This window comes from Balaenoptera physalus (genome assembly GCF_965194825.1).
Source record: "Balaenoptera physalus genome assembly, chromosome: 7".
NCBI lineage: Eukaryota > Metazoa > Chordata > Mammalia > Artiodactyla > Balaenopteridae > Balaenoptera > Balaenoptera physalus.
Window position 1 is genome coordinate 87842926 of NC_138886.1, and position 24610 is coordinate 87867535.

The window sequence follows — 24610 nt, forward strand, 5'->3', positions numbered from 1 at the left end:
CATACGGCAACTCTATTTTTAGTTTTTTAAGGAGCCTCCATACTGTTTTCCATAGTGGCTGCACCAATTTATATTCCCACCAACAGTGTAGGAGGGTTCTTTTTCTCTACACCCTCTCCAGCATTTGTTATTTGTAGACTTTTTAATTATGGCCATTCTGACCAGTATTAGGTGGTACCTCATTGTACTTTTGATTTTCATTTCCTTGATAATTAGTGATGTTGAGCATCAAGAAGACAGACTTCTTGAGTCTGCGGCCCAATGGGCATGATTTGAGACCATGGAATCTCTTAGACAACGGTGCCTCCCATTTGGGAAGCTACAGGATAAGGAGAAAAAGAAGTGTTCTGCAAAGAGCAGGTGCTCAATAAAAACTTCTTGGCCTCATTTAGTTTATCCAGAAAAGAGAGGGCAGAAAAAAAGAAAAGAGTGGCTAAAAGGAGAGCAAAGTGAGGTTGGGAAGAAGAGAATTTCAAACTTGGAATTAACAGAGAAGCGATCCCTGGCATGTGCCACTAGGACAAAAATAGTGTTGACCCATGGCAGGCGACCTAGCACCGGTGCTTCAGTCCCCACACCCATAGGGGCTGATGATACCTCCCCCTGTGATGAGGAGGAGGGGCCACGGCCTGTGCAAAGTGGCTGGCTCAGAGTCAGAGCACAATGAATTGCTGGTCCATGCCCCTTGTGTTTCTTACTCTTCTGTAGAGGTAGGACCAGAGCCCATGGCTCAGGCTCCCAGAGAATGTTCTCCCTGCTCCCTCTGGAGGTCTTGTGTGTTGGAGCCCAATTACCTTTTTCTGCACCTCTTTAGCATGCAGTGCCTGGGTCTTGTCCCTCCTGTGGTGGGGCCTCGCTGCAGGAGGGAACATCTCTGAGAGTCCGTGGGCTCAGCGCCTGGCTGGCAGACTCCTTAAGCAGGACCAACATGCCAATGACTGCCAGGGCCCGCATTCCAGTCAGGAGACTTCTGCCACTGAAGCTGCCACGTGAAAAACTGCAAATCACCACAACAACTATAAACAGAAAACTGATTGAATAAATTAGATGCAACCATATGATGGAATACAATACAGCCATTATAAAGAATGAACTAGAGTGATCACATGCTAATTTGAAAGAGCTCTAATGTGTAGAAAGTAAAATCAGCAAGGGCCAGAGTTGTGGATAGAGAGAAATTACTTTTATATAAATAAAAAGTATATAATCTTTCCTGGTTTAGGAGCTGACATTTTTCTGTAAATGTCCAATCTCTGAAAGTTTCTTTTGGGGGGAACAGCTGGGATTTTATCGTACACTTCTCTGTACTGTTTTGTTTTGTTTTGTTACTCTATGTACGTACTGCTTTTAGTTTAAATAATGAGCATTGTATGTGGTGGTTACCTGAGATTAAGGGCACTTGGAGGGAGTTTTGTTTAAAATAGAGCAGGAGTTGATTGGTGGGAAGGAGATAAGAGACCCTGACGGAGTTCAGCATGTTTGTGACAGTAGAGGCAGTTTCAGCTCGAGCTGTTTCTGATTAATCCCGGTGCCCTCCAGATGAATGGGATGTAAACCACAGACCGATTATGAGAATCCCAAGAAGGAAACTCCCTCTTCCGTCTATCTATCCACTCACTCATCTGCCCACCCACACACAGGACTGTAGTGTCTACCCACCACCCCACAAAAAAGGGGGGTAAAAGGGAGAAAGCAGTGCTGCTGCTAATAATAAATTATCCCTGTGGACAAATCCCCTCTATGTTTCCCCCTTTCTCTCCTCTGTGTTGCAGCCCAGCACTCAGTGAAGGGAGATTTAAAAGATGCAGGGGAGCTGCTTACTCACATGTTAAAAAACCACGATTGGCAATGAATAGAATCATTTTCCCTGGCTCTGAAACAGAACACATGCGGTGGAGTCCCTGAGAGCTGGCAGCACACTAAAAGGTAAACAGCTATTGTGAAATGCATGAAATGCACCTCCCAGAAAGGCTCCACCCAAAAGTGTGGGCTGTTTTTCCAAATGTGCTCCAACTACTTAATTTCCCTGCCCTCTGAGTCAGCCCATATTTCCTGATTGTTGCCCACATCCAGCTCTGCCCCTACCCCACGGGGTCAAAAATAACCAAAACTATCGCACAGCTGACTAGACCCAGCTGACAGGTCAGATCTGTTGTCTGACAGTGTCTACTCTGGGTCGGGACACCTGGATTTTACTCCTGGGGTGACGACCACTAGCTGGAGGCTAATTTGAAGAGTCATTTTTCCTCTTTTGGTCTGTTTGCTCTCCCACAGCATGTGGGGCAGTATATCCCACATATGTGCATAGGTTTATGTGTGTTTATTTGGGGGGGTGGCTTTTGGAACAATGGGGAAAACCCATGTCCACCAAATCTAGGTAGGTAGGAACAGGAGGTAAAAGTGAATCTGGATCAGAGAGGGCTTACTGGATGGAAAGGTAAAATTCTATGAAGAAAAAGGAGCATGGGTGGGTACAAGGAGAAGGGAAGGAGCTTGGAGGCCTAGGCCTCACTCTGGTAAGAAGATGGATCTGAAAGTTTGGAGTGTATGGAGAGAAGGTATGGGGAAAGAGGACCGACAGGAAAAGATCCTTGAAATCTTAAGTCTATCAGACGCAGGAAGAGAGAAGGATCCAAGGTCTGGGCAGAACAGTGAAATGGCACTTAAGGAGCTGAACACTTTGTTTTGGGAGATGCAGGGCTGAAGACCCTCCTCTGTGTTGTCCAAATGCCACGGATCTCTGATGCTCTGCTGGCCCCTAGAGGGATGCATTATAATAAATGCCACCAAACAAACATCCAGATTTGTGCTCTGATCCAGAGCTCCACAAGTCAGCCAAACTGTGTCTCCAGCTGATTTTCTAAGGAATTCAGAAATCACAACAGGGAAGAATGCATAGAGAGGATGACAGAGCAGGTGACTGAGTCTCAGAAAAAGTTCAGGGCAATGTTTTCATGCTCTAGGGCTCTGCAAAGTTGCAAAAGCTTTCTGCTCTGTGAAAATCTGTTATTAAAGGCCAGACTTAGCAAAGAGACAAATGAGGGAGGAAAGTTGGGGCTCAGGGTCAACTGAATCTTATTACCAAGGAAGGTGGCATATCCATGAAGGGACTACATGGTCTGCTCTAAAAATATTAGCCAACATTTATGTGATCAGCCACCTCTATGACAGGTGCTGCTTTAGGCATGTTACAGCTCACCCATTTCATTCTTACCCCAGCCCTACAAAGCAGAAGTGTATAATTATTATCCTAATTCCAGTTTTAAAGATGAGGAAACTAAGACATAAATTGGTTTAGTAACTTCCCTACAGTCACACAGTTAGTAAGTATATCATTATCTTTTGTTGCCTAACAAATTACCACAAATTCAGTGGCTTAAAACAAGGCTCATTTATTACCTCATTTATTATCTGATATTATTTATTATTCCTGTGTCAGGAACCAGGCACAGCTTAGCTGAGTGATCTGGCTCAAGGTGTCTTATGAGGCTGCAATCAAGGTATCAGCCAGGGCTGGGGTTTCATCTGGAGACTTGACTGGGGAAGGATTTGCTTCCAAACTCACAGGGTTTTTGGAGGTGGCAGATCCTTGAGTACTGTTGGGGTGAAAGCCTCAGTTCCCTGCTGACTGTTGGCCAAATACCACCTCATTTCCTTGCCTCGTGGGCTTCTTTTTATGATGACTCACAGCATGGCAGCTTGCATCATCAAAGCCCGCCTGAGAGAGGGTCTGCTAGCAAAGAAGTTACAATCTAATGCAACATAATCACAAAAATGGCATATTCTGTTAGTTAGAAGAAGTCACATGCTCCCACTCTCAAAGGGAAGGATTGCACAGGGCCAGAATGCAGGAGGCAGGATCACTGGAGGCCATCATCGAGGCTGGTTACCACAGTGAGCACAGTGCTTTATCTGAATGCAGGCAGTATGGCACCAAAGCTTACACGCCTAACCACTATGATCTTCTACCACTGATGGCTTTGCCATTTCTGTCTAGCACCCAGATCCTTGATGCCCTTCCTCTTTTGTGTGTCCTTATCTTTAATTCACAGAGCCCTTGAAAGAAATAGCAAAGCCTCCACTGGATTCTAGCCACCAAATTAAGGAAGGATGCAATCTACTGTCAAATGATTCCTGAACCCTCCAGACTTTATCAGACAGGGACCCAACAGGAAAGAGAAGGCACACACAAATTACAACAATTAGAATAGGGTTTCTTTACAAAGGTACTATTTACAAGGTGTAGGCTAAGGCAGTGGAGCTGTTATTACCACCAGACCAAATGGGATGAGGAAAGGAGAAGTTATGGGCTCCTGGAAGGAGAGAGTTGTGTGGAGGATGCCTTCCTGAGAGGTGACTTTGCAGGGAGGAAGCCAGAGAAATGAATACCCTGGACCCCTCTCCCCCCCCCATCTCCTGTTGGGGCCCCCATTGGCCAAGCCCACCCAGAAGCCTGAGGAACTGGCAGCTGTAGAAGGCAGTCCATACAAGCCAGACTCCTAGGATGGGGTCAGTTGGGAGGGTGAGGGTGGATGGCGAGAGGGGGAAGGTGGCAAACAGGATGCCCAGCACTTAGACCAATCCTTTAGGAGGTTCCCCTGGAAGGTTTAAGTGTTTGCCAAACCTTAGTATCTCGGGAGAACTTAAAACTAAAGTTTTAAGAGCAGAGAAAATTGAACACCAATCAGAAAGGAAAATAGAGCCATTTCCAAGTTAAGTGTGAATGTATGATTTAATTTATTAAGCATTTATTTTGTCCCAATCTTTCAGTAGCACAAACAGCTAAAGTGAAACAAGCTATTGCTTTGTGTAATTCTAAATCTTCTATAGGTTCCCACTGTAGACCCATAGTCTAGAACTTAATTTATAATAAAAATGCTATTATTATTGTGTTGTTACCATTATCATTATTATTAGGATTATATAGCAATTTTATATCTCACAGATCACTTTAAATGCGTTATCTCACTTAGAAATTATCTATTCCAGGAAGCCATTAATTTCACTGAAGCTTAAGGGAACCATCAGAAATAAGGAATTCTTAAACAGGATTCAGTGTTTACTTGGCATGGGACCACTGTTTTTCCCAGTCCTCCTTTGTATAGACCCCTATTTCTTTCTGAAAATTTGGGAGCTGAAAGATGGATGTCTAACAGAGAGCCCTGTTCTGGCTCTGCCCAGGAGACTCAAAAATGTGTTGCTCTGATTATAATTATTAGTCTAATATACTACCCACTTGAAGGTTGTGATACATCCCTGGGATGGAATACTAAGCAAGCACTAAAAATGATGTGCATGATGCAAAAGAACTTATGTATAAAACAGAAACAGACTCATGGACATAGAAAACAAACTTATGGTTACCAAAGGGGATAGGGGGAAGGAGTGATAAACTGGGAGTTTGGGATTAGCAAATACAAACTACTATATAGAAAACAGACAAACAGATTCATCAAGAAAAAAAGGGAGAAGAATCAAATCAATACAATTAGAAATGAAAAAGAAGTAACAACTGACACTGTGGAAACACAAAGGAGCATGAGAGATTTCTACAAGCAACTATATGCCAATAAAATGGACATCCTGGAAGAAATGGACAAATTCTTAGAAAGGTATAGCCTTCCAAGACTGAACCAGGAACAAATAGAAAATATAAACAGACCAATCAGAAGCACTGAAATGGAGACTGTGATAAAAACTCTTCCAACAAACAAAAGCTCAGGACCAGATGGCTTCACAGGCAAAATCTATAAAACATTTAGAGGAGACCTAACACCTATCCTTCTCAAATTCTTCCAAAATATAGCAGAGGGTGGAACACTCCCAAACTCATTCTACGAGGCCACCATCACCCTGATACCAAAACCAGACAAAGATGTCACAAAGAAAGAAAACCACAGGCCAATATCACTGATGAACATAGATGTAAAAATCCTCAACAAAATACTAGCAAACAGAATCCAACAGCACCATTAAAAGGATCATACACCATGATCAAGTGGGGTTTATCCCAGGAATGCAAGGATTCTTCAATATACGCAAATCAATCAATGTGATACACCATATTAACAAATTGAAGGAGAAAAACCATATGATCATCTCAATAGATGCAGAGAAAGCTTCCAACAAAATTCAACACCCACTTATGATAAAAACCCTCCAGAAAGTAGGCATAGAGGGAACTTTCCTCAACATAATAAAGGCCATATATGACAAACCCATAGCCAACATCGTCCTCAATGGGGAAAAACTGAAACCATTTCCACCAAGATCAGGAACAAGACAAGGTTACCCACCCTCACCACTATTATTCAACATAGTTTTGGAAGTTTTAGCCACAGCAATCAGAGAAGAAAGAGAAATAAAAGGAATCCAAATCAGAAACGAAAAAGTAAAGCTGTCACTGTTTGCAGATGACATGATACTATTCATAGAGAATCCTAAAGATGCTACCAGAAAACTACTAGAGCTAATCAATGAATTTGGTAAAGTAGCAGGATACAAAATTAATGCACAGAAAACTCTTGCATTCCTATACACTAATGATGAAAAATCTGAAAGTGAAATTAAGGAAACACTCCCATTTACCATTGCACCAAAAAGAATAAAATACCTAGGAATAAACCTACCTAAGGAGACAAAAGACCTGTATGCAGAAAATTATAAGACTCTGATGAAAGAAATTAAAGATGATACAAATAGATGGAGAGATATACCATGTTCTTGCATTGGAAGAATCAACATTGTGAAAATGACTCTACTACCCAAAGCAATCTACAGATTCAATGCAATCCCTATCAAACTACCACTGGCATTTTTCACAGAACTAGAACAAAAAATTTCACAATTTGTATGGAAGTGCAAAAGACCCCAAATAGCCAAAGCAATCTTGAGAAAGAAAAACAGAGCTGGAGGAATCAGGCTCCTGGACTTCAGACTATACTACAAAGCTACAGTAATCAAGACAGTATGGTACTGGCACAAAAACAGATATATAGATCACTGGAACAGGATAGAAAGCCCAGAGATAAACCCACGCACATGTGGTCACCTTATTTTTGATAAAGGAGGCAAGAATATACAATGGAGAAAAGACAGCCTCTTCAATAAGTGGTGCTGGGAAAACTGGACAGCTACGTGTAAAAGAATGAAATTAGAACACTCCCTAACACCATATGCAAAAATAAAGCCAAATTGGATTAAAGACCTAAATTTAAGACCAGACACTGTAAAACTCTTAGAGGAAAACATAGGCAGACACTCTATGACATAAATCACAGCACGATCCTTTTTGACCCACCTCCTAGAGAAATGGAAATAAACAAATGGGACCTAATGAAACTTAAAAGATCTTGCACAGCAAAGGAAAACATAAATAAGACAAAAAGATAACCTTCAAAATGGGAGAAAATCTTCTCAAATGAAGCAACTAACAAAGGATTAACCTCCAAATTTTACAAGCAGCTCATGCAACTCAATATCAAAAAAAACAACAACCCCATCAAAAAATGGGCAGAAGACCTAAATAGACATTTCTCCAAAGAAGATATACAGAGTGCCAACAAACACATGAAAGAATGCTCAACATCATTAATCATTAAAGAAATGCAAATCAAAACTACAATGACATATCATCTCACACCAGTCAGAGTGGCTATCATCCAAAAATCTACAAACAGTAAATGCTGGAGAGGGTGTGGAGAAAATGGAACCCTCTTGCACTGTTGGTGGGAATGTAAATTGATACATCCACTATGGAGAACAGTATGGAAGTTCCTTACAAAACTAAACTTAGAACTACCATACAGCCTAGCAATCCCACTACTGGGAATATACCCTGAGAAAACCATAATTCAAAAAGAGTTATGTACCACAATGTTCCTTGCAGCTCTATTTACAATAGCCAGGACATGGAAGCAACCTAAGTGTCCATTGACAGATGAATGGATAAAGAAGATGTGGCACATATATACAATGGAGTATTACTCAGCCATAAAAAGGAACAAAATTGAGTTATTTGTAGTGAGCTGGATGGACCTAGAGTCTGTCATACAGAGTGAAGTAAGTCAGAAAGAGGAAAACAAATACCGTATGCTAACACATATATTTGGAACCTTAAAAAAAAAAAAAGGTTCTGAAGAACCTAGGGGCAGGACAGGAAAAAAGAGGCAGACGTATAAAATGGACTTGAGGACACTGGGAGTGGGAAGAATAAACTGAGAGGAAGTGAGAGAGTGGCATGGTCATATATACAGTATCAAATATAAAATAGATAGCTAGTGGGAAGTATCTGCATAGTACAGGGAGATCAGCTTGGTGCTTTGTGACTGCCTAGAAGGGTGGGATAGGGAGGGTGGGAGAGAGATGCAAGAGGAAGGAGATATGGGGATATATGTATATGTATAGCTGATTTACTTTGTTATAAAACAGAAACTAACACACCACTGTAAAGCAATTATACTCCAATGAAGATGTTAAAAAAAAAAAGAACACGTACTGTGAAACTCAATTTTTGAAGAAATTATATGTGCCTCTGTGTGTGTGTATGTGAGTTAGAGTATATTTTTAAGTCATGGAGAGTAGATGTGAAAATATTCTCAATAGTTAACAGGTGGAATTCTAGGTCATTATCACTTTTTTTTGTTTTGTTTCTTGCACTGTTTAAATCAACATGTAATTAACATGTAAGAAAATTGTTAAGGTATTTAAAAATATCCTGCTTATAACACCTTGGGGACAGACCAAAGCCCCAGGGTCCCCACAGGGCACAGCTCTAGACACTCTTGTCATATTGTGTCCTCTGCACACTGTGTAAAGGGGACCCCTTAGAGTCTTCATTCCACCCCTTGGCTACCCTGGTGTTTATTATAAATATGCATTGTTTTAGGTAAGAACAAAAAGGCTGGCCTCAGTGTCCCAACAGAGAAAGCCAAGGTGAGCCACCCTAGACATGACAGTCCAGTCTAAGCTAGGCCTTATCTCTATGCCTTTTACTTTTTTCCTTCCCATGGCCTCTGGGGTCAGGGGCTAGTGGGTATAGTGTTGATATGGGCTCTGGAATTCTGATTGTATAACTTAAATCTGGTGTGGTCCCTGCTTTCTTTATGTTTCACTTCCTATTTGCAAAATGGTGATGCTGTTTTCTCATCCAGGAAAGAGGCCCTTCTAGATATCCCTGGACTCCTTCCTGCACCCCATCCTGTTCCAGCTGGGCTCCAGATGAGAAATATTAACCAACACTTCCTCTGTGTAAAATCATTGCCAGTGATGCTTTCATTAAAGATATTCCCAGATCATATAAGGTCTTCTTGGTTCCCAGCAAATCACCTGAAGTGACCTCATTCTGGAGATGTATGACCTGAGCTCTCCGCACGTCCTCTTCCATATGAAAAACACTCTTTTGGGATGTCTCCTTTCCCCAATATTGCTCTCCTGAAGGCAGTGACCTTTGCTTCTTTTCACTTGCTTTCCCAGTTCCAGATTCTATTATGTTCCCTAGCGAGTCTGTAAAATTTCCCTTTTTGGAAATGTTTCAGGTTGAGGAAGGTTTTTACAGGCATGGTACTCCTGATGATGAATGGATTCACTTCTCAGCATCTGTTTTTTACCTCCCTTCAAAGGGATGGAAAGCTAGAGAACATTTGATGGCTAAAGGCCCAAGTGTTGAGGAACTGAGCCCATGTCTTTTTCCTCCTAGTGATCATTTCCCTACTTCTGGAATATCTTTTCCCTGCCTCATTAGACTGTTTCACACCTTGGCCTCAACTTTGGTATTCTCAAATCAGAACCAAAAAAGTGAAGCAGAGTCAATCCCCAAAGACCAGTGTCAGGGGGAGGCAGGGAGTACAGAGGAAGCCCCCCATCCCCTATAGACTGTGAGCTTAATCACTGCTCTCCACCAGAGTTCTTACTGTTTCAAGTCATCACGACCCACTGCCACCAGCCTAAGGGAATACTCCTGAGTGATGGAATGTCCAACGAAGTCCACAGAAAGGCAGGAAAGGAGGAGAAACAAAAGACGTGGACAGAGATACAGCACAGGTCCTAATACCTAGTGCAGTATCTCCTTTAAAAGGCACCACACCCTTAGGTGCAGAGGACAGGGCCTGGGGTGGCACCTCACCTGAGCAGTTCATTAGTTGGGGGAATGAGTCACATAAAAAGCTCCACTCCAAGCATCAAGACATTGCGGTCCTGAGATGAGGCAAGATGGCGGAAGAGTAAGACGCGGAGATCACCTTCCTTCCCACAGATACAGTAGAAATACATCTACATGTGGAACTGCTCTTACAGAACACCCACTGAACACTGGCAGAAGACGTCAGACCTCCCAAAAGGCAAGAAAATCCCCACGTACTTGGGTAGGGCAAAAGAAAGAAGAAATAACAGAGACAAAAGAATAGGGACGGGACCTGCACCAGTGGGAGGGAGCTGTGAAGGAGGAAAGCTTTCCACACACTAGGAAGCCCCTTCGCGGGGAGAGACTGCGGGTGGCAGAGGGGGGAAGCTTCAGAGCCACGGAAGAGAGCGCAGCCACAGGGGTGCGGAGGGCAAAGCGGAGAGATTCCTGCACAGAAGATCGGTGCCGAGTAGCACTCACCAGCCTGAGAGGCTTGTCTGCTCAGCCACCAGGGCGGACGGGGCTGGGAGCTGAGGCTCGGGCTTCAGTGCTAGCCGGGAGGGAGTCCAGGAAAAAGTCTGCAGCTGCCGAAGAGGCAAGAGACTTTTTCTTGCCTTTGTTTCACGGCGCGCAAGGAGAGGGGATTCAGAGAGCCAGCTAAACGAGCTCCAGAGACAGGCGCGAGCCGCGGCTATCAGCGTGGATCCCACAGCAACAGGGGCGCAGAGGGAAAAACGGATAGATTCCTGCATGGAGGCTCGGCGCCAAGCAGCACTCAGCAGCCCAAGAGGCTTGTCTGCTCAGACGCCGGGGCGGGCGGGGGCTGGGAGCTGAGGCTCCAGCTTCGGTGCTAACCGGGAGGGAGTCCGAGAAAAACTCTGCAGCTGCCGAAGAGGCAAGAGACTTTTTCTTGCCTCTTTGTTTCGCGGTGCGCAAGGAGAGGGGATTCAGAGCACCGCCTAAACAAACTCCAGAGACGAGCACAAGCCGTGGCTAACAGCGCGGATCCCAGAGGCGGGCAGGAGACGCTAGGGCTGCTGCTGCCGCCACCAGGAAGCCTGTGTGCAAGCACAGGTCACTCTCCACACCGCCCCTCCCGGGAGCCGGTGCAGCCCGCCACTGCCAGGCTCCCGTGATCCGGGGACAACTTCCCCGGGAGAACGCATGGCACACCTCAGGCTGCTGCAACGTCACGCCGACCTCTGCCGCCGCAAGCTCACCCCACATCCGTACCCATCCATCCCACCGTCCTGAGTGAGCCAGAGCCCCCGAAGCAGCTGCTCCTTTAACCCCGTTCTGTCTGGGCGGGGAACAGACGCCCTCAGGCGACCTACATGCAGAGGCGGGTCCAAATCCAAAGCTGAACCCCGGGAGCTGTACGAAAAAGAAGAGAAAGGGAAATCCCTCCCAGCAGCCTCAGAAGCAGCGGATTAAAGCTCCACAAACAACTTGATGTGCCTGCATCTGTTGAATACCTGAATAGACAATGAATCATCCCAAATTCAGGAGGTGGACGTTGGGAGCAGGATATATTAATTTTTCCCCTTTTCCTTTTTTTGTGAGTGTATATGTGTATGCTTCTGGGTGAGATTTTGTCTGTATAGCTTTGCTTTCACCATTAGTCCTAGGGATAGGTCCGTCCGTTTTTTTTTTTGTTGTTTTTTTTTTCTTTTTTTACTTAAAAAAATTTTTTTCCTAATAAATGTTTTCTTAATAATTTTTTACTTATTTCCTATTTTTAGAAATTAAAAAAAAAATTTAATACGTTTTTTCATATTTTTTATTTTTAAAAATTAAATTTTTTTCTTAATAAATTTTTTCTTAATTTTTTTCTTATTTTTTATTATAAAAAATTAATAAATCTATTTTTAAAAATTAAAAAAAAATTTTTTCTTAATAAATTTATTCTTAATTTTTTTTCTTATTTTTTATTATAATAGTTTTATCTTATTTTATTTTATCCTCTTTCTTTCTTTCCTCCTTTCTATTTTTTTCTCCCTTTTATTCTGAGCCGTGTGGATGAAAGGCTCTTGGTGCTCCAGCCAGGCATCAGGGCTGTGCCTCTGAGGTGGGAGAGCCAACTTCAGAACACTGGTCCACAAGAGACCTTGCAGCTCCACGTAATACCAAACGGTGAAAATCTCTCAGAGATCTCCATCTCAACATCAAGACCCAGCTTCATTCAACGACCAGCAAGCTACAGTGCTGGACACCCTATGCCAAACAACTAGCAAGACAGGAACACAGCCCCATCCATTAGCAGAGAGGCTGCCTAAAATCATAATAAGGCCACAGACACCCCAAAACACACCACCAGACGTGGACGTGCCCACCAGAAAGACAAGATCCAACCTCATCCACCAGAACACAGGCACTAGTCCCATCCACCAGGAAGCCTACACAACCCACTGAACGAACCTTAGCCACTGGGGACAGATACCAAAAACAATGGGAACTACTAACCTGCAGCCTGTGAAAAGGAGACCCCAAACACAGTAAGATAAGAAAAAATGAGAAGACAAAAAAACACACAGCAGGTGAAGAAGCAGGGTCAAAACACACCAGACCTAACAAATGAAGAGGAAATAGGCAGTCTACCTGAAAAAGAATTCAGAACAATGATAGTAAAAATGATCAAAATCTTGGAAATAGAATAGACAAAATGCAAGAAACATTTAACAAGGATGTAGAAGAACTAAAGAGGAACCAAGCAATGATGAACAACACAATAAATGAAATTAAAAATACTCTAGACGGGATCAATAGCAGAATAACTGAGGCAGAAGAACGGATAAGTGACCTGGAGGATAAATTAGTGGAAATAACTACTGCAGAGCAGAATAAAGAAAAAAGAATGAAAAGAACTGAGGACAGTCTCAGAGACCTCTGGGACAACATTAAACGCACCAACATTCGACTTATAGGGGTCCCAGAAGAAGAAGAGAAAAAGAAAGGGACTGAGAAAATATTTGAAGAGATTATAGTTGAAAACTTCCGTAATATGGGAAAGGAAATAGTTAATCAAGTCCTGGAAGCACAGAGAGTCCCATACAGGATAAATCCAAGGAGAAACACACCAAGATACATATTAATCAAACTGTCAAAAATTAAATATAAAGAAAACATATTAAAAGCAGCAAGGGAAAAACAACAAATAACACCCAACGGAATCCCCATAAGGTTAACAGCTGATCTTTCAGCAGAAACTCTGCAAGCCAGAAGGGAGTGGCAGGATATACTTAAAGTGATGAAGGAGAAAAACCTACAACCAAGGCTACTCTACCCAGCAAGGATCTCATTCAGATTTGATGGAGAAATTAAAACCTTTACAGACAAGCAAAAGCTGAGAGAGCTCAGCACCACCAAACCAGCTTTACAACAAATGCTAAAGGAACTTCTCTAGGCAAGAAACACAAGAGAAGGAAAACACCTACAATAACAAACCCAAAACATTTAAGAAAATGGGAATAGGAACATACATATCGATAATTACCTTAAATGTAAATGGATTAAATGCTCCCACCAAAAGACACAGACTGGCTGAATGGATACAAAAACAAGACCCATATATATGCTGTCTACAAGAGACCCACTTCAGACCTAGAGACACATACAGACTGAAAGTGAGGGGATGGAAAAAGATATTCCATGCAAATGGAAATCAAAAGAAAGCTGGAGTAGCAATTCTCATATCAGACAAAGTAGACTTTAAAATAAAGAATATAACAAGAGACAAAGAAGGACACTATATAATGATCAAGGGATCGATCCAAGAGGAAGGTATAACAATTGTAAATATTTATGCACCCAACATAGGAGCACCTCAATACATAAGGCAAATACTAACAGCCACTAAAGGGGAAATCGACAATAACACAATCATAGTAGGGGACTTTAACACCCCACTTTCACCAATGGACAGATCATCCAAAATGAAAATAAATAAGGAAACACAAGCATTAAATGATACATTAAACAAGATGGACTTAATTGATATTTATAGGACATTCCACACAAAAACAAGAGAATACACATTTTTCTCAAGTGCTCATGGAACATTCTCCAGGATAGATCATATCTTGGGTCACAAATCAAGCCTTGGTAAATTTAAGAAAATTGAAATCGTATCAAGTATCCTTTCCGACCACAATGCTATGAGACTAGATATCAATTAGAGGAAAACATCTGTAAAAAATACAAACACATGGAGGCTACACAATACACTACTTAATAACGAAGTGATCACTGAAGAAATCAAAGGGGAAATCAAAAAATACCTAGAAACAAATGACAATGGAGACACGACGACCCAAAACCTATGGGATGCAGCAAAAGCAGTTCTAAGAGGGAAATTAATAGCAATACAAGCCTACATCAAGAACCAGGAAACATCTCGAATAAACAACCTAACCTTGCACCTAAAGCAATTAGAGAAAGAAGAGCAAAAAACCCCCAAAGCTAGCAGAAGGAAAGAAATCATAAAGATCAGATCAGAAATAAATGAAAAAGAAAGGAAGGAAACAATAGCAAAAATCAATGAAACTAAAAGCTGGTTCTTCGAGAAGATAAACAAAATTGATAAACCATTAGCCAGACTCATCAAGAGAAAAAGGGAGAAGACTCAAATCAATAGAATTAGAAATGAAAAAGGAGAAGTAACCACTGACACTGCAGAAATACAAATGATCATGAGAGATTACTACAAGCAACTCTATGACAATAAAATGGACAACCTGGAAGAAATGGACAGATTCTTAGAAATGCCCAACCTGCCGAGACTGAACGAAGAAGAAATAGAAAATATGAACAGACCAATCACAAGCACTGAAATTGAAACTGTGATTAAAAATCTGCCAACAAACAAAAGCCCAGGACCCGATGGCTTCACAGGAGAATTCTATCAAACATTAAGAGAAGATGTAACACCTATCCTTCTCAAACTCTTCCAAAATATTGCAGAGTGAGGAACACTCCCCAACTCATTCTACGAGGCCACCATCACCCTGATACCAAAACCAGACAAAGATGTCACAAAGAAAGAAAACTACAGGCCAATATCACTGATGAACATAGATGCAAAAATCCTCAACAAAATACTAGCAAACAGAATCCAACAGCACATTAAAAGGATTATACACCATGATCAAGTGGGGTTTATTCCAGGAATGCAAGGATTCTTTAATATACGCAAATCGATCAACGTGATACATCATATTAACAAATTGAAGGAGAAAAACCATATGATCATCTCAATAGATGCAGAAAAAGCTTTTGACAAAATTCAACACCCATTTATGATAAAAGCCCTGCAGAAAGTAGGCATAGAGGGAACTTTCCTCAACATAATAAAGGCCATATATGACAAACACACAGCCAACATTGTCCTCAATGGTGAAAAACTGAAACCATTTCCAGTAAGATCAGGAACAAGACAAGGTTGCCCACTCTCACCACTATTATTCAACATAGTTTTGGAAGTGTTAGCCACAGCAATCAGAGAAGACAAAGAAATCAAAGGAATCCAAATCAGAAAAGAAGAAGTAAAGCTGTCACTGTTTGCAGATGACATGAAACTATACATAGAGAATCCTAAAGATGCTACCAGAAAACTACTAAAGCTAATCAATGAATTTGTTAAAGTAGCAGGATACAAAATTAATGCACAGAAATCTCTTGCATTCCTATACACTAATGATGAACAATCTGAAAATGAAATTAAGAAAACACTCCCGTTTTCCATTGCAACAAAAAGAATAAAATATCTAGGAATAAACTTACCTAAGGAGACAAAAGACCTGTATGCAGAAAATTATAGGACATTGATGAAAGAAATTAAAGATGATACAAATAGATGGAGAGATATACCATGTTCTTAGATTGGAAGAATGAACATTGTGAAAATGACTCTACTACCCAAAGCAATCTACAGATTCAATGCAATCCCTATCAAACTACCACTGGCATTTTTCACAGAACTAGAACAAAAAATTTCACAATTTGTATGGAGACACAAAACACCCCGAATAGCCAAAGCAATCTTGAGAACGAAAAATGGAGCTGGAGGAATCAGGCTGCCTGACTTCAGACTATATTACAAAGCTACAGTAATCAAGACAGTTTGGTACTGGCACAAAAACAGAAATATAGATCAATGGAACAGAATAGAAAGCCCAGAGATAAACCCACACACATATGGTCACCTTATCTTTGATAAAGGAGGCAAGCATATACAGTGGAGAAAAGACAGCCTCTTCAATAAGTGGTGCTGGGAAAATTGGACAGGTACATGTAAAAGTATGAAATTAGAACACTCCCTGACACCATACACAAAAATAAACTCAAAATGGATTAAAGACCTAAGTGTAAGGCCAGACACTATCAAACTCTTAGAGGAAAACATAGGCAGAACACTCTATGACATTCATCACAGCAAGATCCTTTTTGACCCAGCCCCTAGAGAAATGGAAATAAAAACACAAATAAACAAATGGGACCTAATGAAACTTAAAAGCTTTTGCACAGCAAAGGAAACCATAAACAAGACCAAAAGACAACCCTCAGAATGGGAGAAAATATTTGCAAATGAAGCAACTGACAAAGGATTAATCTCCAAGATTTACAAGCAGCTCATTCAGCTCAATAACAAAAAAACAAACAACCCAATCCAAAAATGGGCAGAAGACCTAAATAGACATTTCTCCAAAGAAGATATACAGATGGCCAACAGACACATGAAAGAATGCTCAACATCATTAATCATTAGAGAAATGCAAATCAAAACTACAATGAGATATCATCTCACACCGGTCAGAATGGCCATCATCAAAAAAATCTAGAAACAATAAATGCTGGAGAGGGTGCGGAGAAAAGCGAACCCTCTTGCACTGTTGGTGGGAATGTAAATTGATACAGCCACTGTGGAGAACAGTATGGAGGTTCCTTAAAAAACTAAAAATAGAACTACTATACGACTGAGCAATCCCACTACTGGGCATATACCCTGAGAAAACCATAATTCAAAAAGAGTCATGTACCAAAATGTTCATTGCAGCTCTATTTACAATAGCCAGGACATGGAAGCAACCTAAGTGTCCATCATCGGATGAATGGATAAAGAAGATGTGGCACATATATACAATGGAATATTACTCAGTCATAAAAAGAAATGAAATGGAGGTATTTGTAATGAGGTGGATGGAGTTAGAGTCTGTCATACAGAGTGAAGTAAGTCAGAAAGAGAAAAACAAATACAGTATGCTAACACATATATATGGAATCTAAGAAAAAAAAAAGGTCATGAAGAACCTAGTGGCAAGACAGGAATAAAGACACAGACCTACTAGAGAATGGACTTGAGGATATGGGGAGGGGGAGGGGTGAGATGTGACAGGGTGAGAGAGTGTCATGGACATATATACACTACCAAATGTAAAATAGATAGCTAGTGGGAAGCAGCCGCATAGCACAGGGAGATCAGCTCAGTGCTTTGTGACCACCTAGAGGAGTGGGATTGGGAGGGTGAGAGGGAGGGAGATGCAAGAGGGAAGAGATATGGGAACATATGTATATGTATAACTGATTCACTTTTTATAAAGCAGAAACTAACACACCATTGTAAAGCAATTATACTCCAATAAAGATGTTTAAGAAAAAAAAAAAAAGACATTGCGGTCCTGACATAAAGATAAATTTGCAAATCAAAGGGATAGAATTGAGAATCCAGAAACAAACCCATGTATCCATGTTCAATTGATTTTGGACAAGGATGCCAAGACAATTCAACGGGAAAGAATTGTCTTTTCAACAAATGGTGCTGAGACAAAAGCTTGATGACTTGAAACATTAAAAGCCCCAGTGGAGGGCAGTGATTAAACTCCCAGTCTACAGGAGATGGGGGGCTTCCTTGGCACTTCCTGCCTCCCACTGACACTGGTCTTTGGGGGTTGACTCTGCTTCACTTTTTTGGTTCTGATTTGAGAATACCAAAGTTGAGGCCAAGGTGTGAAACAGTCTAATGAGGCAGGGAAAAGATACTCCAGAAGTAGGGAAATGATCGCCACATGTAAATGAACCTACACTACAGACAAAAATTAACTCAAAATATATCAAAGATCTAAATGTAAGAGCTAAAACTGTAAAACTCTTAGAAGAAAACATAGGGTTAAATCTTCATGATCCTGTATTTTGCAGTGGATTCTTAGATATAGCACCAAAAGCTTAAGCAACAACAACAAAAAAATACATAAATTGGACATCAACAAAATTCTAAACTTTTGTGCTGATCGCCAAGAAAGTAAAAAGACAATCCATGGAGTAGAAGAAAATATTTCAAAATCATATATCTGATAAGGAAGTTGTGTCTGGAATATATGAAGAATTCTTACAACTTAATAGTGAAATAACCTAATTTAAAAATGAGCAAAGAATATGAATAGACACTTCTCCAAGGAAGATATACAAATGGCCAATAGCACATGAAAAGATGCTCAACATCATTAGTCATCAGGAAAATGCAAATCAAAACCACAGTGAGTTACCGCTTCACACCCACTAGTATGATTATAATAAAAATGTCAGATAATAACAAGTGTTGGTTAGGCTGTGTAATAATTGGAACCCTTGTACACTGCTGGTGGGAATAGAAAATGTTGCAGCCACTTTGGAAAACAGTCTGGAAGTTTTTCAAAGGATTAAACATAGAGTTACCCTATGTCCCAGCAATGCTACACCTAGCAAGAGAAATAAAAATAAGTGTTCAAACAAAAACTTGGACATAAATGTTCATAACAGCCAAAATAATAGTCTAAAGGTGGAAACAACCAAAATGTCCATCAAGGGGTGAATAGATAAAGAAAATGTGGTCTATCCATACACTGGAATGTTATTCAACAATAAAAAGGAATTATACAGGTTATGTGAGATCTGAGGGGTGGGGATGGAGGAAAAAGAGATGACCGTAAGAGGCAGTAACACACAGCAAGATTTTTTGGGCAGCATTTGGACAGGATTCTATAAGAAGGGAAGTTCCTCACAACATGAGACCGTGCAGAGGCTTATGACCACCCCAAAGGGGAGGAGGGCAAAGGAACCCCAGGGAGGGGGGCCAGAACAAGGGCATATGTGTCTAGGTGACCTTTCTTAGAAGCACAGCAATGAGTCTTTGAATTGGAGAGCTCTGAAGGGCAGTTAGCACCTTGGGGCCTGAAAACCACAAGGCTCTATCTTGTCAATGGTCAGCAGAAGCTGGGTGTAGTTTCCCAATGTATGCAAAACAGGCAGACCCTATACGGCTAAAAATCTGCTTGTTTGCACTATTCTTAACTAGACGTAAAAATTTGAGTGTGGCACCTGAAGACTTTGGAGATTAGGGGTCTCAGACTGCTGTGAAGAAATAAACAAGCTAGGACCACCTTGGCTCATTTGTACGATAGGAATGAAGTACTGATGTATGCTACAACATGGATGAACCTTGAAAACATTATGCTAGGTGAAAGAAGCCAGTCACAAAAGGCCACATATTATATAATTCCATATGAAATGCACAGAATAGGCAAATCAATAGAGACAGAAAGCAGATTAGTGGTTGCCTTGGGCTGGGCTGAGTGAGGGTTGAGGGGATGAGGGTGATAAGGATGAAGTAAGATGTATGGGGTTTCTTTTGGGGGAGATGAAATTGTTCCAAAATTGACAGCGATGGTGGCTGCACAACTCTGTAAATATGCTAAAAGCCATTGAATTGTACACTTTAAATGCATAAATTGTATGTATGTGAATTATATCTCAATAAAGTGTTCCAAAAAGAAAAAAAAATTAAAACTTAAAAAAAAGGGCTCCACCTGCAGGCTGCCTTCTCCACCTCTAATGTTTCAATATCAATTGAGCAGACTGGCCCTTCCACATCAACATTTTACCACAAAAGCAGTTAAATAAGCCTCGCGATTAGTGAAGATACACTCCTGCTCTGCCTCTTAACTAAGTCACTAGGTCTGAACTTTCCAATGACATGAAATTGTGCCCAGGTTGATAATTAATGATAAAGCACATACTGTATATTCGTTTGTAATTCAAACTTACAGAAAATTCAGAGAAAATTTGTGGGAATAGTATAAAGAACTCCATATAACGTTCACCAGATTCATTTTGCCAAATTTGCTTTACCTCCCTACATCTATATCTATATTTGTATCTATCTCCAGCATTTTTTTAGAACTAGTTGAGATATCCTTTTAAACTTAAATCATGCCTCTGTACCCTTAATACTATACCGTTCATTTCCTCAGAACAAGAACATTCTCTTATATATCATAGAAGTCAATAGATTTTTTTTAAGTTTCCTTTTTTTCCACAACTCACACACACACACTGTATTTTATTTTTACAAGAGATAAATAAACTGACACCAAGCCTTGTAAATGGATGACCACAACAAAAGCAACAATGATTGCAATTACCAAACACAAAACACACTCATCCTATGTCATAATATTGACATTCAGTCCAGTAATCCTCCACTGTAACAGCTCCTTCACTTTGCAGTGAAAATTGATTTGTATATTTTTTGCCTGAGACCTTGTGGGATTTTTTTTTTATTCAAACAGAAAGTCACAAAAATTATAATCATCCTCATCAGTTCACTCAGTCCCATGTCATTAATTTTTTTTTCATCTTGATCTTTTGTTAGCACTTTTATGAATTCATTAGAGTTCTGAAAATGCTTATTCATTCAGTTCAGCAGTATAGTCAGTTACCAGAAACCTGTACTTGTCAGTCTTTTCCATGAATTCCTTGAAGATGAAACCCTTTTATAGGAACATTTTTGTGAAATCATCAGAGTACACCCAGAACTGTCTGTAAATGACAAAAGACTTTAAAATGACCACAGTTAAAGATTTGATGAAAGTTCATAATAATGCAATTGACAAAGAAATTTAGTTATTTCTGAGATATACATTTTAAAGTAATAACTAGAATTATGACTTATAACATTATCACAGAACATATAAGATTTTTAGAAATTTCATGTAATGTCTGAAACACTTATGTTAACATATTTCCATACAAATAACCCAAAGAAAGTTTAGTATTAGTTGTTTTTTTGTTTTTTTGTTTGTTTTTTTATACTGCAGGTTCTTATTAGCCATCAATTTTACACACATCAGTGTATACATGTCATTCCCAATTGCCCAATTCAGCACACCACCATCCCCACCCCATGCAGTTTTCCTCCCTTGGTGTCCATACGTTTGTTCTCTACATCTGTGTCTCAACTTCTGCCCTGCAAACCGGTTCATCTGTACCATTTTTCTAGGTTCCACATACATTCATTAATATACGATATTTGTTTTTCTCTTTCTGACTTACTTCACTCTGTATGACAGTCTCTAGATCCATCCACATCTCTACAAATGACCCAGTTTCGTTCCTTTTTATGGCTGAGTAATATTCCATTGTATATATGTACCACATCTTCTTTACCCATTCGTCTGTCAATGGGCATTTAGGTTGCTTCCATGACCTGGCTATGGTAAATAATGCTGCAGTGAACATTGGGGTGCATGTGTCTTTTTGAATTATGGTTTTCTCTGGGTATATGTCCAGTAGTGGAATTGCTGGATCATATGGTAATTCTATTTTTAGTTTCTTAAGGAACCTCCATACTGTTCTCCATAATGACTGTGTCAATTTACATTCCCACCAACAGTGCAAGAGGGTTCCCTTTTCTCCACAACCTCTCCAGCATTTGTTGTTTGTAGATTTTCTGATGATGCCCCTTCTAACTGGTGTGAGGTGATACCTCATTGTAGTTTTGATTTGCATTTCGTAATAATTAGTGATGTTGAGCCTTTTCACGTGCTTCTTGGCCATCTGTATGTCTTCTTTGGAGAAATGTCTATTTAGGTCTTCTGCCCATTTTTGGATTGGGTTGTTTGTTTCTTCAATATTGAGCTGCATGAGCTGTTTATATATTTTGGAGATTAATCCTTTGTCCATTGATTCATTTGCGAATATTTTCTCCCATTCTGAGGGTTGTCTTTTCATCTTGTTTATGGTTTCCTTTGCTGTGCAAAAGTTTTGAAGTTTCATTAGGTCCCATTTGTTTATTTTTGTTTTTATTTCCATTATTCTAGGAAGTGGATCAAGAAAGATCTTGCTGTGATTTACGTCAAAGAGTGTTCTTCTGATGTTTTCCTCTAAGAGTTTTATAGTGTCCAGTCATAAATTTAGGTCTCAAATCCATTTTGAGTTTATTTTTGTGTATGGTATTAGGGAGTGTTCTATTTCCATTCTTTTACATGTAGCTGTCAAGTTTTCCCAGCACCACTTATTGAAGAGACTGTCTTTTCTCCATTGTATATCTTTGCCTCCTTTGTCATAGATTAGTTGACCATAGGTATGTGGGTTTATCTCTGGGCTTTCTATCTTGTTCCATTTATCTATGTTTCTGTTTTTGTGCCAGTACCATATTGTCTTGATGACTGTACCTTTGTAGTATAGTCTGAAGTCAGGGAGTCTGATTCCTCCAGCTCTGTTTTTTTCCCTCAAGATTGCTTTGGCTATTCGGGGTCTTTTGTGTTTCCATACAAATTTTAAGATGATTAGTTCTAGTTCTGTAAAAAATGTCATTGGTAATTTAATAGGGATTGCACTGAATCTGCAGATTGCTTTGGGGAGTATAGTCATTTTCACAATATTGATACTTCCAATCGAAGAACATGGTATATCTCTCCATCTGTTGGTATCATCTTTAATTTCTTTCATCAGTGTCTTATAGTTTTCTGCATACAGGTTTTTTGTTTCCCTAGGTAGATTTATTCCTAGGTATTTTATTCTTTTTGTTGCAATGGTAAACGGGAGTGTTTCCATAATTTCTCTTTCAGATTTTTCATCATTAGTGTATAGGAATGCAAGAGATTTCTGTACGTTAATTTTGTATCCTGCAACTTTACCAAATTCATTGATTAGCTCTAGTAGTTTTCTGGTGGCATTTTTAGGATTCTGTATGTATAGTATCATGTCATCTGCAAACAGTGACAGTTTTACTTCTTACTTTCCAATTTGTATTACTTTTATTTCTTTTTCTTCTCTGATTGCTGTGGCTAACACTTCCAAAACTATGTTGAATTATAGTGGTGAGAGTGGACATCCTTGTTTTGTTCCTGATCTTAGAGGAAATGTTTTCAGTTTTTCACCATTGAGAATGATGTTTGCTGTGGGTTTGTCGTATATGCCCTTTATTATGTTGAGATAAGTTCCCTCTATGCCCACTTTCTGGAGAGTTTTTATCATAAATGGTGTTGAATTTTGTCAAAAGCTTTTTCTGCCTCTATTGAGATGATCATATGGTTTTTATTCTTCAATTTGTTAATATGGTGTATCACATTGATTGATTTGCGTATATTGAAGAATCCTTGCATCCTTGGGATAAATCCAGCTTGAGCATGGTGTATGATCCTTTTAATGTGTTGTTGGATTCTGTTTGCTAGTATTTTGGTGAGGATTTTTGCATCTACATTCATCAGTGATATTGTTCTGTAATTTTCTTTTTTTGTAGTATCTTTGTCTGGTTTTGGTGTCAGGGTGATGGTGGTCTCATAGAATGAGTTTGGGAGTGTTCCTTCCTCTGCAATTTTTGGAAGAGTTTGAGAAGGATAGGTGTTAGCTCTTCTCTAAATGCTTGATAGAATTCACCTGTGAAGCCATCTGGTCCTGGACTTTTGTTTGTTGGAAGATTTTTAATCAGTTTCAATTTCATGACTTGTGATTGGTCTGTTCATATTTTCTGTTTCTTCCTGGTTCAGTCTTGGAAGGTTATACCTTTCTGAGAATTTGTCCATTTCTTCCAGGTTGTCCGTTTGATTGGCATAGAGTTGCTTGTAGTAGTCTCTTAGGATGCTTTGTATTTCTGCAGTGTCTGTTGTAACTTCTCCTTTTTCATTTCTGATTTTATTGATTTGAGTCCTCTCCCTCTTTTTCTTGATGAGTCTGGCTAATGGCTTATCAATTTTGTTTATCTTCTCAAAGAACCAGCTTTTAGTTTTATTGATCTTTGCTATTGTTTTCTTTGTTTCTATTTCATTTATTTCTGCTCTGATATTTATGATTTGTTTCCTTCTGCTAACTTTGGGTTTTGTTTGTTCTTCTTTCTATACTTCCTTTAGGTGTAATGTTAGATCGTTTATTTGAGATGTTTCTCGTTTCGTGAGGTAGGCTTGTATAGCTATAAACTTCCCTCTTAGAACTGCTTTTCCTGCATCCCACAGGTTTTGGATCATCGTGTTTTCATTGTCATTTGTCTCTAGGTATTTTTTGATTTCCTCTTTGATTTCTTCTGTGATCTCTTGGTTATTTAGTAACGTATTGTTTAGCCTCCATGTGTTTGTGTTTTTTACGTTTTTTTCCATTTAATTCATTTCTAATCTCATAGCGTTGTGGTCAGAAAAGATGCTTGATATGATTTCAATTTCCTTAAAGTTACTGAGGCTTGATTTG

At 39.9% G+C, this 24610-nt stretch overlaps 1 protein-coding gene and 1 long non-coding RNA gene across 2 annotated transcripts in view; one reads left to right on the forward strand and one right to left on the reverse strand.

The window, feature by feature from the left end:
* The window catches only part of ERCC6L2 (ERCC excision repair 6 like 2), a gene marked incomplete at its 3' end in the record, with an annotated part of 201751 nt that extends 194921 nt beyond the window's left edge, over nt 1-6830 (forward strand). The window contains exon 20 of the mRNA XM_082469555.1: nt 1773-6830. Coding sequence (XP_082325681.1) covers nt 1773-1905 — 133 coding nt within the window. The remainder of the gene's footprint in view (nt 1-1772) is intronic.
* The window catches only part of LOC309664564, a 251474-nt gene that overhangs the window by 138095 nt on the left and 88769 nt on the right, over nt 1-24610 (reverse strand). The gene's annotated exons all lie outside the window — the stretch shown is intronic.